The sequence below is a fragment of the Equus caballus genome, chromosome 21 (genome assembly GCF_041296265.1).
Source record: "Equus caballus isolate H_3958 breed thoroughbred chromosome 21, TB-T2T, whole genome shotgun sequence".
NCBI lineage: Eukaryota > Metazoa > Chordata > Mammalia > Perissodactyla > Equidae > Equus > Equus caballus.
The window spans coordinates 21,672,528-21,691,761 of NC_091704.1; the positions used below are offsets into that span (position 1 = coordinate 21,672,528).

The 19,234-nt window shown below is 42.9% G+C and overlaps 1 protein-coding gene across 7 annotated transcripts in view; it reads right to left on the reverse strand.

Moving 5' to 3' along the window:
* The window catches only part of MAST4 (microtubule associated serine/threonine kinase family member 4), a 576,096-nt gene extending 571,937 nt beyond the window's left edge, over positions 1-4,159 (reverse strand). For all 7 annotated transcript variants that reach the window (XM_070246179.1, XM_023625596.2, XM_070246178.1 and 4 more), the window contains exon 1: positions 3,489-4,159. In XM_070246179.1, the coding sequence (XP_070102280.1) occupies positions 3,489-3,848 (360 nt within the window). In that variant the 5' untranslated portion in view covers positions 3,849-4,159. The remainder of the gene's footprint in view (positions 1-3,488) is intronic.
* Between the last annotated feature and the right edge of the window lie 15,075 nt (positions 4,160-19,234).

Consider the following 19,234-nt stretch of genomic DNA (forward strand, 5'->3'; position numbering starts at 1 on the left):
ACAGATGCCCAAACCCACAGGTTCAAGGAAGCAGCAGTGGTCAGACGCACTTTATTAAATAAGAAGTCATGCGCCATTTCTAACTCTCATGTGTTTGACATTAAGTACATAAAAACTATGATCACTGCCATGTTAAACTAAAGGACTGTTTCTAAGACACCAAAAGCCTAAAGGGCTGATTTAAGTCTATGACACTTTGCAGGTTTACACACATATTGACAGTAACTATGAAATCGGCCAAACACCATTGACACTACTAGATATATACAAAACAACTTCAACAAGGTTGCCCTCAAGAATTAGCTCTGCAATAATACACTAGAAACTTAGAATTTTGCTGTTTTTAAAAACTGATGCAATAAGTTACCGTAAAATAATCTTTGGAAAACGACGATTTTCCCAAGCTAGATGCAACAATTTTAAAATCTAAATGAACCTCTTTCCATTTTATGGGCTGTATATAAGTCTTTCCATGCTTTACACTCAGTGCCTTGCAACAGCGTAACTAACCCTGCACCTAGAGTGCCATCATACAACCTGATACAGATACTAACTACTTCCCAGCTTATCATAATAAAATGAGAAGAAACTCAGACACAGCTTTAGGTTCTTTGAAAGTAGGTAGTAGATTCATTACGCATAAACAAAATAATAAGCCAGCCCAAGCTTGTACTTCCATTTCACAAAATTTTTATCACTAATAAACGTGAAAATTAATATTTACTCAGCACTCAATGCTATACGTTAGATACAGTGCTAGGATTAAATCAGATGGCGTGTATAAAATGCCTAACAGCTCTATTGCTAAGATTCCCACTTTAGAGGCAAAAAACTGGGGTTAGGGGCCAGCCAGATGGCGAAGTGGCTAAGTTCGCATGCTCTGCTTTGGCAGCTGGGGATTCAAAGGTTTGGATCGCAGCGCAGACCTACACACCACTCATCAAGCCATGCTGTGGTGGTGTCCCACGTACAAAGTAGAGGAAGACTGGCACAGATGTTAGCTCAGGGCCAATCTTTCTTACCAAAAAAACCCCAAAAAACTGGGGGTTACATGAGTTGAATGGTCCACGATCCCACATCTGGTTAAGGCAGCAGAGCGAGGAATCAAAGTCGGGTCTTTCCACTATACAAGTAACCTGGTGCTCCTGAACAAACTCTCTGGAATGGTATTTATAAGCGTGCATGTTTTCTGAGGAGAGGATGGAGGGCTTAAATTAGATTCTCAGAGGCCCACAATTCCCTCCCAACCAAACGTTAAGAACTGTGGCACCATACGTAATCCCTAGTGTAAGAACCAGAAAATATGCACTGGACTTCAACCTCTTTTACCAAGACTGTCACTTCCCCAGTCCAGGGCTGGGGGCTGGGGGCGGGGGGGGGGGGGGGGTGTACTCCACAGATTTAGTTGTGCTTTAAAATCCTTAGAGCAAGTCGAGACTTCCACTCCTGGACAAATTCCAGCATCTTCTGCCACAGGTTAAGTTACACAATAAATTGCAATACTGTATCAGTTTACATCCAATTCTGAGATTGCACAAATACTGACCAAGTTTATTTAGTCATTCCACTTTCCAAAACATGTTTCAGTCAACCAGTCCTCACTGCACTACCTGTGAAATAAGCTATCATTACATCTACTTCCAAGAAAGTAAAACACTGTCACCCTGAGGCCACGCAATAAATCAGCCACAGAATCAGGATCAAAAGTGAGAAGTTCGCACTTCCTGCACCTGGGATCTGCAAGACCATGTCATTTACCACGGAACAGCCTCCTTGCTACACAGAAAACACAGGGCAACTAACTACTATCTTCTCTACCAACACCACCATTAAATTAGAACCTAGTGGTAAATCAGTAAGTTAGGGCATACCCAGGGACAAGTGTGCTCATCTCTAAAAGCTGGGGCAGATGTCACAGGGCAAACACTCAGCACACGTCTGGCATGTGCAAAAGGAGATGCAACTACTGAAGAAGACTGGTTTAGTCCAGCACCTGCTCAGGTAGTTCTGTGACGGGCGTGGCACTCAGCTTAACACCTGGCGTCCTGTCCCTAGGCTCAATCTGAACCTGGGATCCATCCTGAATTTTTGATCAGAAAAAGGGAGTACTCATGCATAAATGAACTTCACCTTGAATTCCTTTAGTTCAAACCCCTCATTTTGCAGATTACGGAACTGAACCTCAGAGGAATGAAATGACTCACCCAAGGCCTCACAACTCAGGAGCAGAGATAGTTCTAGAAAGCAGTCTCCAGACAGCTATCCAGGATGCCTGCAATCCTCCTGAGCACTGGGACATGGGTCATGGTTACTGCCAGAGGCCTGGACAACCACCAACCAGGGTTTGCTACATTTCTGCCAGGCTAAGACTTGTCTCCTCTCACCTTGTGCCAGATCCCGTCTTTGCCTCCAGGCTCAGATCCCAAGGGGCACCGGCCTCAGCCTGCATCTTCTGAGGGACAAAGACAATTACTTACTAAAGCTAAGCCCATCAGAGATGAGGAAAATACCATTCTGCCACGAGGAATACACTTCACAAGGAGGCTATGTGAGCATGATGTTTTATTTATGGCCCTGCCTGATCAAGAGGACTTCCCCACAAGAAACGTCCAAAGCAAATAATTTTAAAGAAATGAAGAACTTTGTGCTTCCTTAACTGTCCTCCAAAGGCAGAAAAAAAGCCAGAGAAAGCAGGCGGGAGGACACCAAAGTTATAGGCTCAATGTGTCAGGACACGACCCACAAGTTTTGGACCAAGATCCATCTAGGAAACCAGGAGGGACACAGTCGCTCGAAGAAGGTGGGACGCTCCCTATTCACTTTGGCGACCAGCGCGTATTTGGACACCCTAGAACAAGTCTGAATGCGGGCTGCAGGTGCGCACGTCCGCGCCGCCCGCCCAGAGCCGAGCGTCCTCCTCTCCCGGAGGACCGGCGCTGCCGCGACCAGCCAGAACCAGCAGCAGACGATCTCGGGGGTTCCGGTGCCACCGAAACCCAGGGGTGCAACTACGCGGGTACAGTTCCCACTCGTGCCCCCCCCCCCCCCCCACCAACACGCCGTCTCTCCCTCTCACACCCATCCCATCCCCAGACTCGCCCTCGACCCAAGCGCTTCCAAGTGGGATGCAATGCCCACTTCGGAGAATGAGATCTTAGTCGTGGGGACAAGCCAGGAGTCAGCTCGCATCCATTCACAAACCCGCGGAGGCAGACACAGACACTAAGGAGTTTGCTGCTTTGGCATTTTAAAAGCATACTATCAGGCAGCACAAGTAGACACACATATACAGGGAGGTAACCACCACGGGGAAGTCAACGACCCACAGGGAGGCTCCTAACTGTCCTTATCTCGGGCTCGGGGCTGAGCACCTGGGGTCCCTCTCCCTCTCCATGCCCCGGCGCGCCCTGCCCGCTGCCCGCGCACGCTAGGTGGAGAGCTGGGGTCGCCCGGCCGCCAGGACCCACGGGGGTTGAGACGGGGCCCACCTCCTCATCCTGCTCCTCCCGGGACGTGCTGTTGCCCCGGGGCGCGGGCGGCGCGGCTCCTCCGGGGAGCGGCGGCGGCGGCGCTGGGACTCCAAGCTCGAGCACCGCGCGCGCGGGAGCCCACGCGGCAGCCGGACAAGCACCCAGGGCGCCGCCCGGCGGCGGCGGCGGCGGCGGCTGCTCGCGGGAGAAGCCGCCGGGCTCCCCTTCCTCCGACAGAGTTTCTGAGCCCGAGGAGGACTCGGCCGAGGAAGCGCCCGGTGAGGACGCGGCGGCCGCCGCAGGGGCGGGAGTCCGGGCGCCGTGGCCGCTGCAACTGCGGGGCACCGGCTCCGGCGCCTCAGAAACTTTCTCCCCCATTTCCCTCCCGGGCCCGAAGTGTGGCCCGAGGCGCGCCCTCCGAGCCTCCGGGGAAAGCCGAGGAGGCTCGGCTACGGCAGGCTCTCGCTGCCGCTCCCGGGCTACGGGGAGCCCCGCCGGCGACTACATGGCCGCGGCACGGCCGCCGGAGCCCGCAGCCAAGTTAGCCGCCGCCCGGGCCCGGCGGCCGACGGGGGCTCCCGCGCGCGGGGACATGCCAGCTCAGGTCCGCGCTCGGCACTGCCCGGTCCTCCCAGCTGCGCCCGAGCCGCCTGGACTGCGGCTTCTCCGGCAAAACCTGCCTCCGGGCCGGAGCTGGGCGGCGGAGGAGACGGGCAGCCCGCGGAGCCAATGGCAGGGCAGGCGCGCCGGTGGGCGGAGGCTGCGGCGCCCCGGGCCGCGCGGGCGTCAGGTAGCGGAGGCGGGACCGAGGCGCCGGCTGCGGGGTCCCGCCGGAGCTGGGGGCCCGGGAACCGGAGACGGCGCCCGCACCCCGAAGGGCTAGAGTGAGCCCGGAGTCGGAGCATGAGACTGGCGCTCCGAACTCAGCGGAGGAATGGCTGGCCGTCCTTGGAACGCCATGGGGAGATGGCCCAATGGGGCAGTGAGACCCTGGAAAAGAACTAGACTTTGTTTCGAAAAAGTGGAGTCGAGGAAATTGACCAGAAGGACAAGGAGGAGGGCTTTAAGGGTAAAGAAAAACACACAGTCACGCACACACACAGCCAGCAGCGTGCTGGAGGAGAAAGGGGAAAACATCGTGGAATCGTGAGTGGATGCAAACGGAGCTGCTCTCCAACCCCGAATTCTCCATTCCAGCTCTTTGGGCCTCAGTTTCCTCAACTGGAAGTGGAGACATGAATGTATGTCTTGTCTGGCAATGGGCAGAATTAGAGCAAATATAGATAAAGCTTCAGCAGACTGCCTGGCTTAGACACGTGGCTAGTGCAAAAGCCTATTTTCTGTCTTTATTTCTGTTTATAAACTAAAAAGTTAAATCCAAGGCTTGTACCTTTTGAAAAGGAAGAAAATAAATTATGCCGCTATGTTTAATTAGGACCAAGAATATGTCCAGCTCTGTGCGAGATCCTGGACAAAGCTGAATTAGAAAGGGCTCCGTGGCCCACCATTGCCTGTCTCTCCACATCAGCTAAGCAGAAGGTGAAAAGCCTTCACGTTTTCAGTTTACTATCTTCCAGCCCTGGATTGTAAACCAGCAAGATGCAGGATCAGGTGCTTCATTTTCCTTCCCTCTAAGAACTGGGAGAAAGAACTTTCATCAAAGGCACCAATTCTGAGCTCTGGCACTACGATCTGGGATATGAATTCGACCAGATTCAATTCCGCAGACGTTGATTGAGATGTGTGCCAGGTGCTTGCAGGGGATACAAAGATGAATAAGGCAGGTCCCCTGCCCTTGAGGAGCTTATGGTCAAGCAAGAGATTGATGCTGCATAATATTGCTCCATTATTAATTTTTCAAAACTGTGGTGGTGCTACCGGAACAGTGTGCCATGGGAGGATAGGAGAGAGCTGCAGAAAAACAGCAGGTCCTCAAGCTCAGGAGTCCTCAAGAATCTTAGATTTCTCTCTGTCGGAACAGTTTTGCCAATTTCCTTAAGAACTGAAGGACCTCAATTGAAAGCCCCTTCAGCTCATGAGCCCTTTTATGCGATTGCAGTATTTACAAGTCATACATCATACGAAGTGCTTCATCATACTGGACAGCAAGCTTTGTCCTAATCAGTTTCTTCCCCGCCAAGATGAAGGGGAAGGAAATATGACATGACCCTGTTCCCATAGGCAGCCATCCTGCAAAACAGACTGGCTGTCAGGCTTGCAAGCATTGAGACACTTCAGAAATATCTGCGGGGCTGTGAAGACCTGCTGAGGCAAAAGGACAATTCTAGTGACTTGGCTAAATTGTGAGAGCAGGGCTGAAGAGAGAGAAGTGTGGGGCAGTCTGAATGCAACCCTGGCCTCACAATTGCGTTTCTAGTCAGGAGTGTTGGTCTTTATCGGAGCCCCCATGTGGTTGATTCGCCACAGCTGAAGTGAAATGATGGCTTAAGCGAGCCATTCACATGGAAAAGGAGAATGGAGGATGGGTTGCTTTTCAGTACCTCATGAAAGCAACAGCCATGACATGATCTGGGTTACTAACAGGAAGAAGGATGATAGCTGTGATTGCTTGAGCCCTAAGCATCATCTGTGGATGCTCTCATTTAATCCTGGCAACAACCTTATGAGATAGAGTCTGTTAGCCCCACTTTATAGATTAAGAAACTGAGGATCAGAAGGTCAAATAACTTGCCAAAGGTCACACAGCAAGTGAGTGGTAGAACTGTGGTTTGAACCCAGCAGTCTGGCACTCTTTCTCAAACATTCCAGTGTAATGCCACTCAGAACAGACAACTTTTTCAAGCACATATATATACAGTAGTCCCCCTGTCTCTGGAGGATACGTCCCAAGACGCCCAGTGGATGCCTGAAACCCAGGATCATACCCAGCCCAATATATACCAAGTTTTTCCTATCCATACATGCCTATGATAAAGTTTAATTTATAAATTAGGCACAGTAAGAGATTAACAACAATAACTAATAATAAATAGTTGGGGCCATTATTGAGTAAAATAAGGGTTACTTGAACACAAGCACTGCAACACCTCGACAGTTGATCTGATAACCGAGATGGCTACTAAGTGACTAATGGGCAGGTGGCGTACACAGTGTGGATATGCTGGACAAAGGGATGATTCACGTCCCAGGTGGGACAGAGCGGGACAGAGCGGGACAGTGCCAGATTTCATCACGGTACTCAGAACAGTGTGCAATTTAAAACTTATGTATCGTTTATTTCTGGAATTTTCCATTTAATATTTTCGGACCTCACTTGATCAAGGGAAACTGAAACCTCGGAAATCAGAACTGCAGACAAGGGGGAACTACTGCATTAGATTAGAAATATCCATAGGGCAGAGACCTTTTTGTCTTGATTCAATGTGTAAAACAGTACTTGCAGAACAGATTTTTTTCCCCGCAGACATTTATAAGGCACTATGTGCCAGGCTAGGTTTTAAGCACTTTACAAATGTTAATTTTCTTAAGCCTCATATCAAGTTTATAAGGTAGCCACTATTGTTATTCTCATATTACATATGTGCAATGTGTGAAAAATATGGCACACAGAAGTTAAGTAATTTTCCCAAAGTCACACGGCTGGCAAGTGATGGAGCCAGGGTTCAAACTTGTAGATTTTGGCCCCAGTGTTCATGTTCATAAACCCCACAGATCAAAGTCAAGTACTAGATTAGTATTTTTTGAACTTTTAAACCTTAACGCCAAATAAGAAATATATTTTACATTGCAAATTATGACACATATGCATACATACCTACAGATACAAATAAATCTCCATGAAATAATACATACCCTATAAGAATTGCGGTCTGAAATTTCTATTATATTTTATTGGAAATAAAAATGCTAGTTGTGATTGGCTAAACGGATTTTGCACTCCACTTTGACACATGCAGTCAAAACCAGTGTACTTGACCATCTCCACAGCTGACCCAGGAGAGAAATATGACTATGGTTCAGGCTGAGAATTTCCCTACCAGAACTAGGCAAACCCAAAGGATGACTCTATACATAGAAGATGATCAGAAGGTCAGGATAGTTCCCCAAAGCTATCCCAATTAGACCCCTGGACAAACACGGGGGTATAGCCAAACCACTGAACCAAAATCAGTTTTGATTTATCTAAATCCTATCCTTCACCTTTCTTATCATATTAATTAAGTCATAAACATCTTTCCCAGTGGCCAGGAAAGCACCTCTTCAGTGAATTTCTCATAGATGTTCCTAATGTTTGAGACTTTGGAAACAGAGATGGGTTTAAAAGCTTGGCTTTTTCCCTGCAGTGTCACTGTAGGCAAGAGCCAGAATAATAAAAACTCCTTAGTCATGACTCCTGGGAAGCCAATAGTGTAGCTTCACATGACAGAACAAGACTGGCCCTGCAGACTAGGAGGGATGAGGTCAGCTTACTCCAAGGTAATCAGGGTCCATCCGTGGTGTGGGACATGCTCCCAAGTGTTTGCTTCAAGCACCCTGGGCAGTGAGTAAGAGGTCATTGTGTTTGTCGATAAAATACTTGCCTCAGTTTTCTGTGTTGTTCTTCTAAGTGATGGGAGACATTGCCTCTGGGAGCCTCTGTTGTCTCTGCTGGTCTCTGCTGTGTGGATGTGAAGGTCACTGTCAAGGTCTGTCTCTATGAGAGGGAGGATTTTCAAGGACAAGTCATCACACACTTAGTCTATTCCCAGCATCATGACCTTTCTCCCAAGGATTGAGTTTAGGATTTAATAAAATTGAAAACAATCATCCTTCTTTGTTACGTACATAAAATTAGAACATCATAAACTCAGAATGAACATTTTTGCAAAATCATAAGTAAGTTCATATTTAATACACTAAAAAATCCTAAATATCATATTATCATTGGATTATGATGATGATATTATTCACCTTTGGTAGGTTCTTTTTATTATCATTATTGATGATGGATTTGCCTGCTGTCCCATGACCAGTAGAGTGAAATTTTGAGACACATTAAACACGATAAAAATATGGCTGTTGAGGCAGCCAAGATTGGGGTTTCCGGTTGATACCAGAGGGTATAGCGTGATACAGACATGGCCATTTCTTACCAGCCAGCCAGGAGGAAAAGCCCTTGCAGCATCTCACACTTTGTTTGTGTCTGAGATTCTGGGAAAGAAAGGGTTACAGTGCAAGGTTCCAGAAGATAAGTAGAAGAATTTTTAAATGACAGTTGAAAAGGACAGAGATGGAAGAGGAATAATGTGATTTGCAGCTGTTGGAGTCTCTGGGATAGAGATTGAAAAGGATGGGAAGCTAAGCTATGTTACCAAGTTAAAATAAGCCTGCACTGGACCAAAGGAGAAGATGCTGCTGATCGGACCTCTCAGATCAGTATTTCTCAACGTGCTGTATGTGGAACACTTGCATCAGATCACGGAGATGCAAGCAGGGGAGCAGGGCGTGTTGGTTCCTTGGTCTCACCCAAAGATCTGGGAATCTGCATTTTTAAGCAACACTCCAAGTGAGTATCAAGTATACTAAAGCTTGGGGATTAGCGAGGATGATCCTAATTTGGAGATCGAAGAGCCATTTTATGGGGCAAATGTGCATGGCTCTGTAGAAGGTGATTAGAATGAGCTTGACTGATACAGCTTGTGTCCCTTTTGACCTCTTTGTTCTTATTATCCCGGAGAATAGCTACCTTAGGGAGACCAAGGCAGCTTAGCAAGCTGGATAGGAATATACATGTTCCGAAAACAGCTGGAAAAACTGAGCTAATACACATAAAAAACTGAGTATAATGTTCCCTGGAGGATTCTGCCTAAACAAAATTCAAAATGGTGACCTATTTCCCACAGAGGAATCCAACCTTTTGCATTCATCTTTCCAAGATGGATATTCACATCTGGGATGTTTTTGTTATGCTTTCAGCATGAAATGTTCTTTTATTATCACTCTTCATTTTTCAAAAGATTGATTCAGTACTCTTTGCCTGTTTAGGAAATAGCAAACAAGCAAACACATTTACTCATTTTTATTCATTATAGTGTTTTGCTTTCAGAGTCAAATGGTTCCATTTTCAATTCTTATAGCAAGTTCCTTGACTCGGTCTACACTGCATAGCAAGTAGTTCCTTCCACCACTAACCCCAATTAATTAGAAAATAAAATGATAATGAACAGTAACCTAGCAACTAGTGACTCTTTCCACGGCTATGAGCCAGTTTGTAACCCTTGTGGTAATTTTTAAGGCTTTTTGTACTTGAGGAAATAGTATATTCTAGTCCCTTTCCCCTCAAAGTGTGGTTTGCCAATAAACCAACCTAAGAGCTTGTTAGAAATACAGAATCTTAGTTCTTTCCCCAGATCTGCTCTATCAGAGTCTTAACAAATTCCCATGGAACTTCATAGCCACATTAAAATTAGAAAAACACTGCTCTAACTTGGTTCTTAAACTTGGCAGTGTATTGGAATTACCTGTGGAACATTAAAATATACTGATGTCCCATCCCCAAGATCTTCTGATTTATCTGGTTTGGGTAGGGGCCTGAACACCAGGATTGAACAAGTTCCCTAGGTGGGAAGTGGTTGATTTTAGGGCTGAGGCAGGGAACTACAAGATGAGCCTGGAATAACTCATGGTGCTACAAATTAAGGAAATGCTCAAAAAAAAAAAATTAGGACCTTGTCAGAAGAGCACAGTGCCAACCTAAAGGAGTTCCCAATGGCCGAATCTAGAACAATCTGGACAACAAAATAAATCATGATAGTGCTGGACTTTAAACCAGAAAATAAAATAAATATCCATGAGTCCAAATTCATATAAATAATGAAATAAAAAAGTGACTAGGGGAGCAGAGAGAGCTCTTCCTCACAATAGAATTCCAGTTAATAAATGTAGAAAGAAAGAGGGAAACAGAGAATCACCATTAGGCAAACACCAAAGTAATAATTGTTGCAGACAAGACCAAAATATGTATGCCCAAATTAGTGAGAAGAAGTTTGAGGAGAAAACGGATTTGCATAGATTCAAAGTACTTCCCCCATGATACTTACCAATACAAGGTGAAAGATAGTAACTCTACAGGGGAGAAAGCCAGCAGACACCAGCTTGACCATATACATGTCACTGGTAACAAGACATATCAACATCCTGAGCCTCTTGCTATAATGCACATCATTTTTGTGGTTTTCTTGACAAAATGCATAACCTTACTCCAATTGTAAGGAAATATGACAAACCCAAATTGAGAGACATTGTACAGAATTACTGATCAGTACTCTTCAACCATACCAAGGCAATGAAAGATAAACAAAGGGTGAAGAACTTTTACAGAAACTCAGAAGGTTCCGTACAACTAAATATAATGTGGGATCCTGAATAGGACCCACAAAAAGGGCATTAGAGGAGGAAAAAATGGTGAAATTTGAATTAAGTCTGTAGTATACTTAATAATATTGTACCAAAGTTAATGCTTGTTCTTCATAATTATACTATGGTTATATCAGATGTCCTCATTAGGAAAGCAGGATAAAGGATATTACTTTGTACTATTTTTGCAACTTTTCTATAAATCTAAAATTAGTTCAATTCTGGGTCAACAACATGGCAGAGTGAGCAGTTCCCTTTGTCTCTCCCACTTCTAACTACAACTAAATGGACATTCATTGAGCAGCAGAGGATACTAACACAATGCATCAGGATGCCCAAGAGACTCGCGCAGCTATACATCTGAAAGTAGATGCACTACCCTCGGGAGGTGGTGGAGATAGGTGAGCACTCTCCAGCCTGCTGGCAGCCCTGTACATGCATGTGACTGCTCTCCTGGCTGGAGTGACCATAGCACTACTGCAGCCCCAAGGGGGGGAACGGGTCTCAGCAGGACTGCGGGAGCAGGTAGTGGCAGGCCTGAACCCTCACATGATCGCTTTCTTGTCCAGTGGGAGAGCACATAGTACCACCAGAGTCCCAGGGAGGGGCTCTGGCTCAGACCCAGTGGGGAGACCCTGACCACCAGCACAACAGCTGGTGCCACCCAGGAGGGGATGGTGGTGAATCTCCAGGCCCAGGCAAACAATTTCTTGGCTTCTGCAAATACCTATGGAACCACAGCAGCCCCAAAGTGGGGATTGTGTCTCAGCAGAGCTGTGGGAACAGGTGGAGGCAGCCATGAGCCCCCATGTGATCACTTTCCCATTCAGTGGAAGAGCCGCCGGGGATGCCGTGGTCCCAGAGAGTGGCCCAGTCTCAGACAGGCACAGCTGACAGGGTTCATAGCAGGCTCAAAATACACATCTTCTGCCTCCTCCTCCCCATGATAGAAGGCGGAATCTATGACCAGATACTATCACTATGCAAAAGTACAAATCCACCCCATCACATCAAATAGTATGAAGAAGTATATTGATACTGCAGAGCAGAAGGAAAAAGACAAATACCCAGAAATCAATCCTGAAGAGACAGAAATCTACAATCTAAATGACAGAGAATTCAAAACAGCTATCATCAAAAGACTCAACAACTTACAAGAGAACACAGAAAGACAGTTCAATGAAATTAGGAACAATATTAATGAACAAAGATAATTCTTCACAAAAGAGATTGAAAGTATAAAGAAAAACCAATCAGCAATGTTGGAGATGAAAAATATAAGGAATGAGGTAAAGAAAAATCTAGAGTTCTTAAATAAGAGAGCTGATATTATGGAGGAAAGAATTAGTAGGTTAGAGGATAGGAATATAGAAATGCTTCAGATAAAGGAGGAGAGAGAACTAAGACTAAAAGGAAATGAAGAAATTCTCTGAGCAATACCCAAACTAGATTAGGAAATGCAACATAAGGATTATAGGTATTCCAAAGGGAGAAGTGAGGGGGAAAGTAGCAGAGAGCTTGTTCAAAGAAATAATGGCTGAGAACTTCCAAAACCTTGGAAAGAGCTCGGATGACAAGTAAATGAAGCTAATAGAACTCCTAATTACATCTATACCTTCTCCAAGGCATATATTAGTAAAATTGGCAAAAGTCAATGACAAAGAAAAAATATTAAGGGCAGCAAGGCAGAAGAAAATAACCTACAAAGGAAATCCTATCAGGCTTGCAGTGGATTTCTCAGCAGAAACCTTACAGGCTAGGAGAGAGTGGAATGATATATTCAAAATTCTGAAAGACAAAACCTTTCAGCCAAGAAGACTCTATCCAGCAAAAATATCCTTCACATATGATGGAGAAATAAAAACTTTCCCAGATAAACAAAAGCTGAGGGAGTTCATTGCCACAAGACCTCCCTACAAGATATGATCAAGAAGGCCCTCATACTTGAGAAAAAAAAGAAAGTGTTTATAAAAGCTTAAGCAAGCAGACAAATAGGCAGACAAATCGGAAAATTGCAACCTTTATCAGAACAGATTAGCAAACACCTAATTATAACATTCAAAATAAAGGGAAGGAAAACATCAAGAATAAATATAATCACTTCATTTTAACCTCAAACTCACAACACAAAATGAAATAAGTTGTGACAGCAGTAACTTAGAAAGGGAAGAGAAAGGGGATGGAAGATGCTTAGACTAAGGGAATAAGAGGCTCTCAGGAAATGGACTAGCTCATCTACAAGATCTTTTACACAATCCTCATGGTAACCACTAAACAAAAAATCAGAAGAGAGATACAATGACAAACAAAGAGAAAACCGAGAGAACCACCTTAGAGAGCCACCAAACTGAATTGGCAGTCCAAGATACACAGGACAAGAAACAAGGGAAATACAGAATAACTAGAAAACAAATGATAAAATAGCAGCATTAAGCCCTCATATATCAATAATCACTCTAAACGTAAATGGATTGAATTCCCCAATCAAAAGACACAGAGTGACTGGATGGATTAAAAAACAAGACCCAACAATATGCTGCCTCCAGGAAACACATCTCAGCTCTAAACACAAACAGAGGCTTAGAGTGAAGGAATGAAAGATGATACTCCAAGACAATGGCAAACAAAAGAAAGCAGGTGTTGCCATACTTATGTCAGGCAAAGTAGACTTCAAGATAAAAAATACAAAGAGGGGCAGAATATAATGATAAAAGGGACACTCTACCAAGAGGACATAACACTCATAAATATATAAGTACCTAACACAGGAGCACCAAAATAAATAAAGCAACTATTAATTGATCTAAAAGGAGATATTCACTGCATCACAATATCAGTAGGGGACCTTAACACCCTACTTACATCAATGGATAGATCAACCAGACAGAAGGCCAACAAGGAAATAGCAGAACTAAGGTCTTGATAGATATATATATAACACTCTATCCAAAGACAGAATACACATTTTTCTCAAGGGCACATCGAACATTCTCAAAGATAGACCATATTTTGGGAAACAAGGCAAGCTTCAATAAATTTAAGAAGATTGAATTCATATCAGCATCTTTTTCTGACCATAATGCCATGAAACTAGAAATCAACTACAAGAAAAAGATGGGAAAGTGACAAACATGTGGAGACGAAGCAACATGCTAATGAACAACCAATGGGTCATTGAAGAGATTATAGGAGAAATCAAAAACTATCTGGAGACAAATGAAAATGAAAATACATCATGCCAACTCATGTGGGATGCAGCAAAAGTGGTCCTAAGAGGAAAATACACAGCAATACAGAAGCACCTTAACAAACAAGAAAAATCTCAGATACTCAATTTTAAACTACACCTAAGAGAACTAGAAAAAGAAGAACAAACAAACAAAAAAAAAAAAAGAAGAAACAAAGCCTATAGTCAGCAGAAGGAGGGAAATATTAAAATAAGAGCAGCAATAAATGAAATCAAAACCAAAAATAAAGTAGAAAAGATCAATGAAACAAAGAGCTGGTTCTTTGAGGAGATAGACAAAATTGACAAACGCTTAGCCAGGCTCACTAAGAAAAAAAGAGAGAAGGCTCAAATAAATAAAATTAGAAATCAAAGAGGAGAAATTACAATGGATGTCACAGAGATACAAAGGATTATATGAGAATACTATGAAAACCTGTATGCCAACAAATTGGACAATCTAGAAGAAATGGATAAATTTTTAGACTCATACAACTTCCCAAAACTGAACCAAGAAGAAATAGAGAATCTGAATAGACCAATCACAAATAAAGAGACTGAAACAGTAATCAAAAATCTTTAAAAAAAATAAAAGTCTAGGACCAGATGGCTTTTCTGGAGAATTCTACCAAACATTCAAAGACGATTTAATAACTATCCTTCTCAAACTATTCCAAAAATTTGAGTAAGATGAAACACTCTCTAACATATTTCACTAGGCCAACATCACCCTGATCCCAAAGTGAGACAAGGACAACACAAAGAAGGACAATTACAGGCCAATATATCTGATGAACATAGATGCAAAAATCCTCAACAAAATGTTGGCAAACTGAACAGCAATACATTAAAAGGATCATACACCATGATCAAGTGGGATTTATTCCAGGGATGCAGGGATGGTTCAACATTCACAAATCAATGTGATATGCCATATTAACAAAATGAGGAATAAAAACCACATGATCATTTCAACAGATGCAGAGGAAGTATGTGACAAGATCCAACATCCATACAATAAAAACTATCAATAAATTGGGTATAGGAGGAAAGCAGATCAACATAAGAAAGGCCTTGTATGACAAACCCACAGCCAACATCATACTCAAAGGGGAAAAACTGAACGCCATCCCTCAGAGAACAGGAAAACGACAAGTGTGCCTACTTTCACCATTCTTATTCAACAGAGTACTGGAGGTTTTGGACAGAGAAATTAGGCAAAAAAAAGAAAGAAAAGTTATCCAAATTGGCAAGGAAGAGGTGAAACTTGCTGCTTGCAGATGAAATGATCTTATATATAGAAAACCCTAAAGAATCCATTGGAAAACGATTGAAAATAATCAACAATTACAGGAAAGTTGTAGGGTACAAAATCAACTTACAAAAATCAGTTGAATTTCTATACTCTAATAATGAATTAACAGAAAGAAAACAAGAATACAATCCCACTTAGGATCACAATAAAAAGAATAAATATCTAGGAATAAATTAAACCAAGGAGGTGAAAGACCTATACAATAAAAACTATAAAATGTTATTGAAAGAAATCGAAGATGAAATAAAGAAATGGAAAGATATTCCATGCACGTGGATTGAAGAATAAACATAGTTAAAATGTCCATACACTTAAAGAATTCTACAGATTCAATACAATCCAAATTAGAATCCCAATGACATTCTTAGGGAAATAGAATGAAGAATCCTAAAATTCATATGGGGCAACAAAAGACCCCAAATAGCTAAAGTAATCCTGAGAAAAAAGAGCAAAGCTGGAGGCATCACAATCCCCAACTTCAAAATATACTACAAAGCTATAGTAATCAAAAGAGCATGCTCCTGGTATAAAAACAGACTCACTATCAATGGAACAGAATTGAACACCTAGAAATAAAACTACACATCTACAGACAGCTAATCTTCAACAAAGGAGCTAAGAACATACAAGGGAGAAAGGAAAGTCTCTTCAATAAACGGTGTTGGGAAAAATGGACAGCCACATGCAAAAGAATGAAAGTAGACCATTATCTTTTGCCATACACAAAAATTAACTCAAAATGGACTAAAGACTTGAAGGTAACACATGAAACCATAAATCTCTTAGAAGAAAATACAGGCAGTACACTCTTTGACATCAGCTTTAGAAAGATCTTTTTGAATACCATGTCTACTTGGGCAAGGGAAACAAAAGAAAAAGTAAACAAATGGGACTTCATCCAACTAAAGAGTTTTTGCAAGGCAAAGGAAACCAGGAACAAAATGAAAAGACAACCCACCAACTAGGAGAAAATATTTGCAAATCGTACATCCAACAAGGGGTTAATCTCCAAAATATGTAAAGAACTCATACAATTCAACAACAAAAAACAAAAATATCTGATCAAAAAATGGCAGAGGATATAAACAGACATTTTTCCAAAGAAGAAAATGGCCAGATGGCCAATAAACAGATGGCCAATAGGCAGCACATGAAAAGATGTTCAACATCACTAATCACCAGGTAAACGCAAATCAAAGCTACAATGAGATATCACTTCACAGCTGTTAGAATGGCTATAATTACCAAGACAAAAAACAACAAATGTTAGAAAGGATGTGGAGAGAAGGGAACCCTCATACACTGCTGGTGGGAATGCAAACTTGTGCAGCCACTATGGAAAAAAAGTATGGAGATTTCTCAAAAAATTAAAATAGAAATACCATATGATTCAGCTATCCCATTACTGTGTATTTCTCCAAAGAACAGGAAATCAGTGATACAAGAGATTTATGCACCCCTATGTTCACTGCAGCATTACTCACAATAGCCAAGACGTGGAAGCAACCCAAGTGCCCATCAACTGATGACTGGATAAAGAAGATATGGTATATATATACAATGGAATACTACTCAGCCATAAAAAAAGACAAAATCGTCCCATTTGCAGTGACATGGATGGACCTTGAAGGTGTTATGTAGCGAAATAAGCCAGTCAGAGAAAGACAAACACTGTATGATTTCATTCCTCAATCTTCTATGATTTCATATGTGGAAGATAAAGAAATATATGGACAAAGAGAACAGAATAGTGGTTACCAGAGGGGAACGGGATTAGGTGGTAGGCATAAACGCTAAAGGGCGCATATATATGGTGACTGACAAATAATAATGTACAACTGAAATTCACAATGCTATAAACTATTATGACCTCAATAAAATAATATAAAATAAATTCACAATAAAATGTTATAAAGTAAATGTCCGTAGGAGAATCTACGGTAGCCGAGGATGAGAACTACTACTCCAGCCCTCAATGACCGAACTCCTCTCTCCCTCCTTTCTCATTACTCAAGGGAAATAATTTTTCGTATCTTACCCTCATCAAGTGGACTAGCTTGGGGTGGTTGGAGTAGCGGACAACACTGTAAGTAACATCAATGCTCCACGCGGGAAAATGTCTATGGTCAGTGCTGTGGGGACCATACAACTGGAGTATAAACATAATGGTAGAATATTTGGTATCTGGCTGCCCTATATCCATTCTGCCTCCTTTTCGTACGAGCACCTCAATTTGTTTCTAAGGAATTACCTATTTCCTTTTGAGCAGTCTTGATGGCCTTAATCCAGGAGTGAGCTATCCTTGGACTTCGAATCTTGAGAAGAGTCACACAAAGACAGCAGTGCCTGGACAAAGCTGTCAATCGCTCTCATTAATTAGACCCAGAGCCGCTATGGTTCTAGTACTTTTCCAAGTCTTATTCTCTGGCTTTTCCTTTGATTCTCTGAGCTACTAACAAAATTTCCTTCTGATTGAATTAGCTAAAATCAGCTATTGCTAGCCACCGAGGAACTCTAAGAAATACAGGTGTGCTGACCTGAATCTACTGCTCACCCAGTCCGGGTGGGAAGAAGACGTCTGAATGCCATGACAGCTACTAGTCATCCTAAACTTAAAGATGTATTCCTGACCTCAATAAGGCTGCTGCTTCCATTAAATTTTAAGAAACCGTTAATGTTTCAGGTATAAGTAGGGATCTCTCTTACTGGAGGTTAAAATACTTGAGAAAAAGAGTGCCCTGGCAGAAAAAAAGACTATTTCCAGTTATGGCAGAAACAGATCCTAGCACCACACTATGTTGGAATCATCAGTCTGTCTTCCTACTGGGTTGTGAGAGTCTTGAAGGCAAAAGAATACCAAATCTTATTTATCTAGCACCTTATTTGTGCTAACACCTAGCACAACGTCTGACACAGAGTAGCTCATGATAAGTACTTATTGAATGAATGCATGAGACTATTGCCACCACATGACTTAAGCCAGTTTTATTAAAAGCCTATGTTTATCTAAAGTTCGCTCAGTCTAAGTCTTGTATAGGTTGATTAAAAGAACCCAAGATATTTTAGAAGGAAAAAAAAAATCTGTTTATGTAATAAAGCGGCCTCATTCCTGAAGAGTCCCTCATTTTAATGAAATAATAATTGCATAAAAATCTTCAACTCAAACCACTATTACTGTCATGCTCACAGAAGTTTCTTCCTAACTATTTGCCTTCCTAAAACAGCCAAATTAATAAGAATTGCCTGCATGCAATGTGAACAGGGTGACAGGAACGCTTGAGGACCCTTGAGACTAGTACTGGTCCAGCTGGTTGGCAAGGCAGGAAAGGCTACTGTAAGCTACAAGAACCTCCCTTCAGGCAGCCCCAGGACACCACGCAGGACCTTAGTCAGGGTGGGAGGGGTCTGTACCCTTATTGATAGAAAGACCCGTTCTTATGGAAACTCCATTCTTATGTAAGAATATTAGGACCCTTTATTATTTTAGCCAAAATTAATGCAAGGAAATTGTTATGGCAGGGAAGAAGAAGAAATGAAATGGTGGGACACTTTAGCATTGTGAAAGCCAGGTGCCTTAGTTGCCAGCCCTTGAATCTATTCTATCCGGTTAAAGCAGGAAGTGATTTGTTAAAAGATATTAGAAGCTCACAGAGTCTTTGGAAGAACTGAAGAAACAGGCTGTGGAGTGAGCTTCCAGGAGCAATCCCCAGAACCTCAGGGCAGAACCGGCTAGGAAAGGAAGCGCTGCTTCCGACGATCCCAGAACCACACCGCCTCTTCCACCTTCCGTGCCTGCAAAATGGATTCCCGGCATCCCATCTGCTTCCTCACATAAATCTCTTCTGTATCTACATCCCTATATGTGCA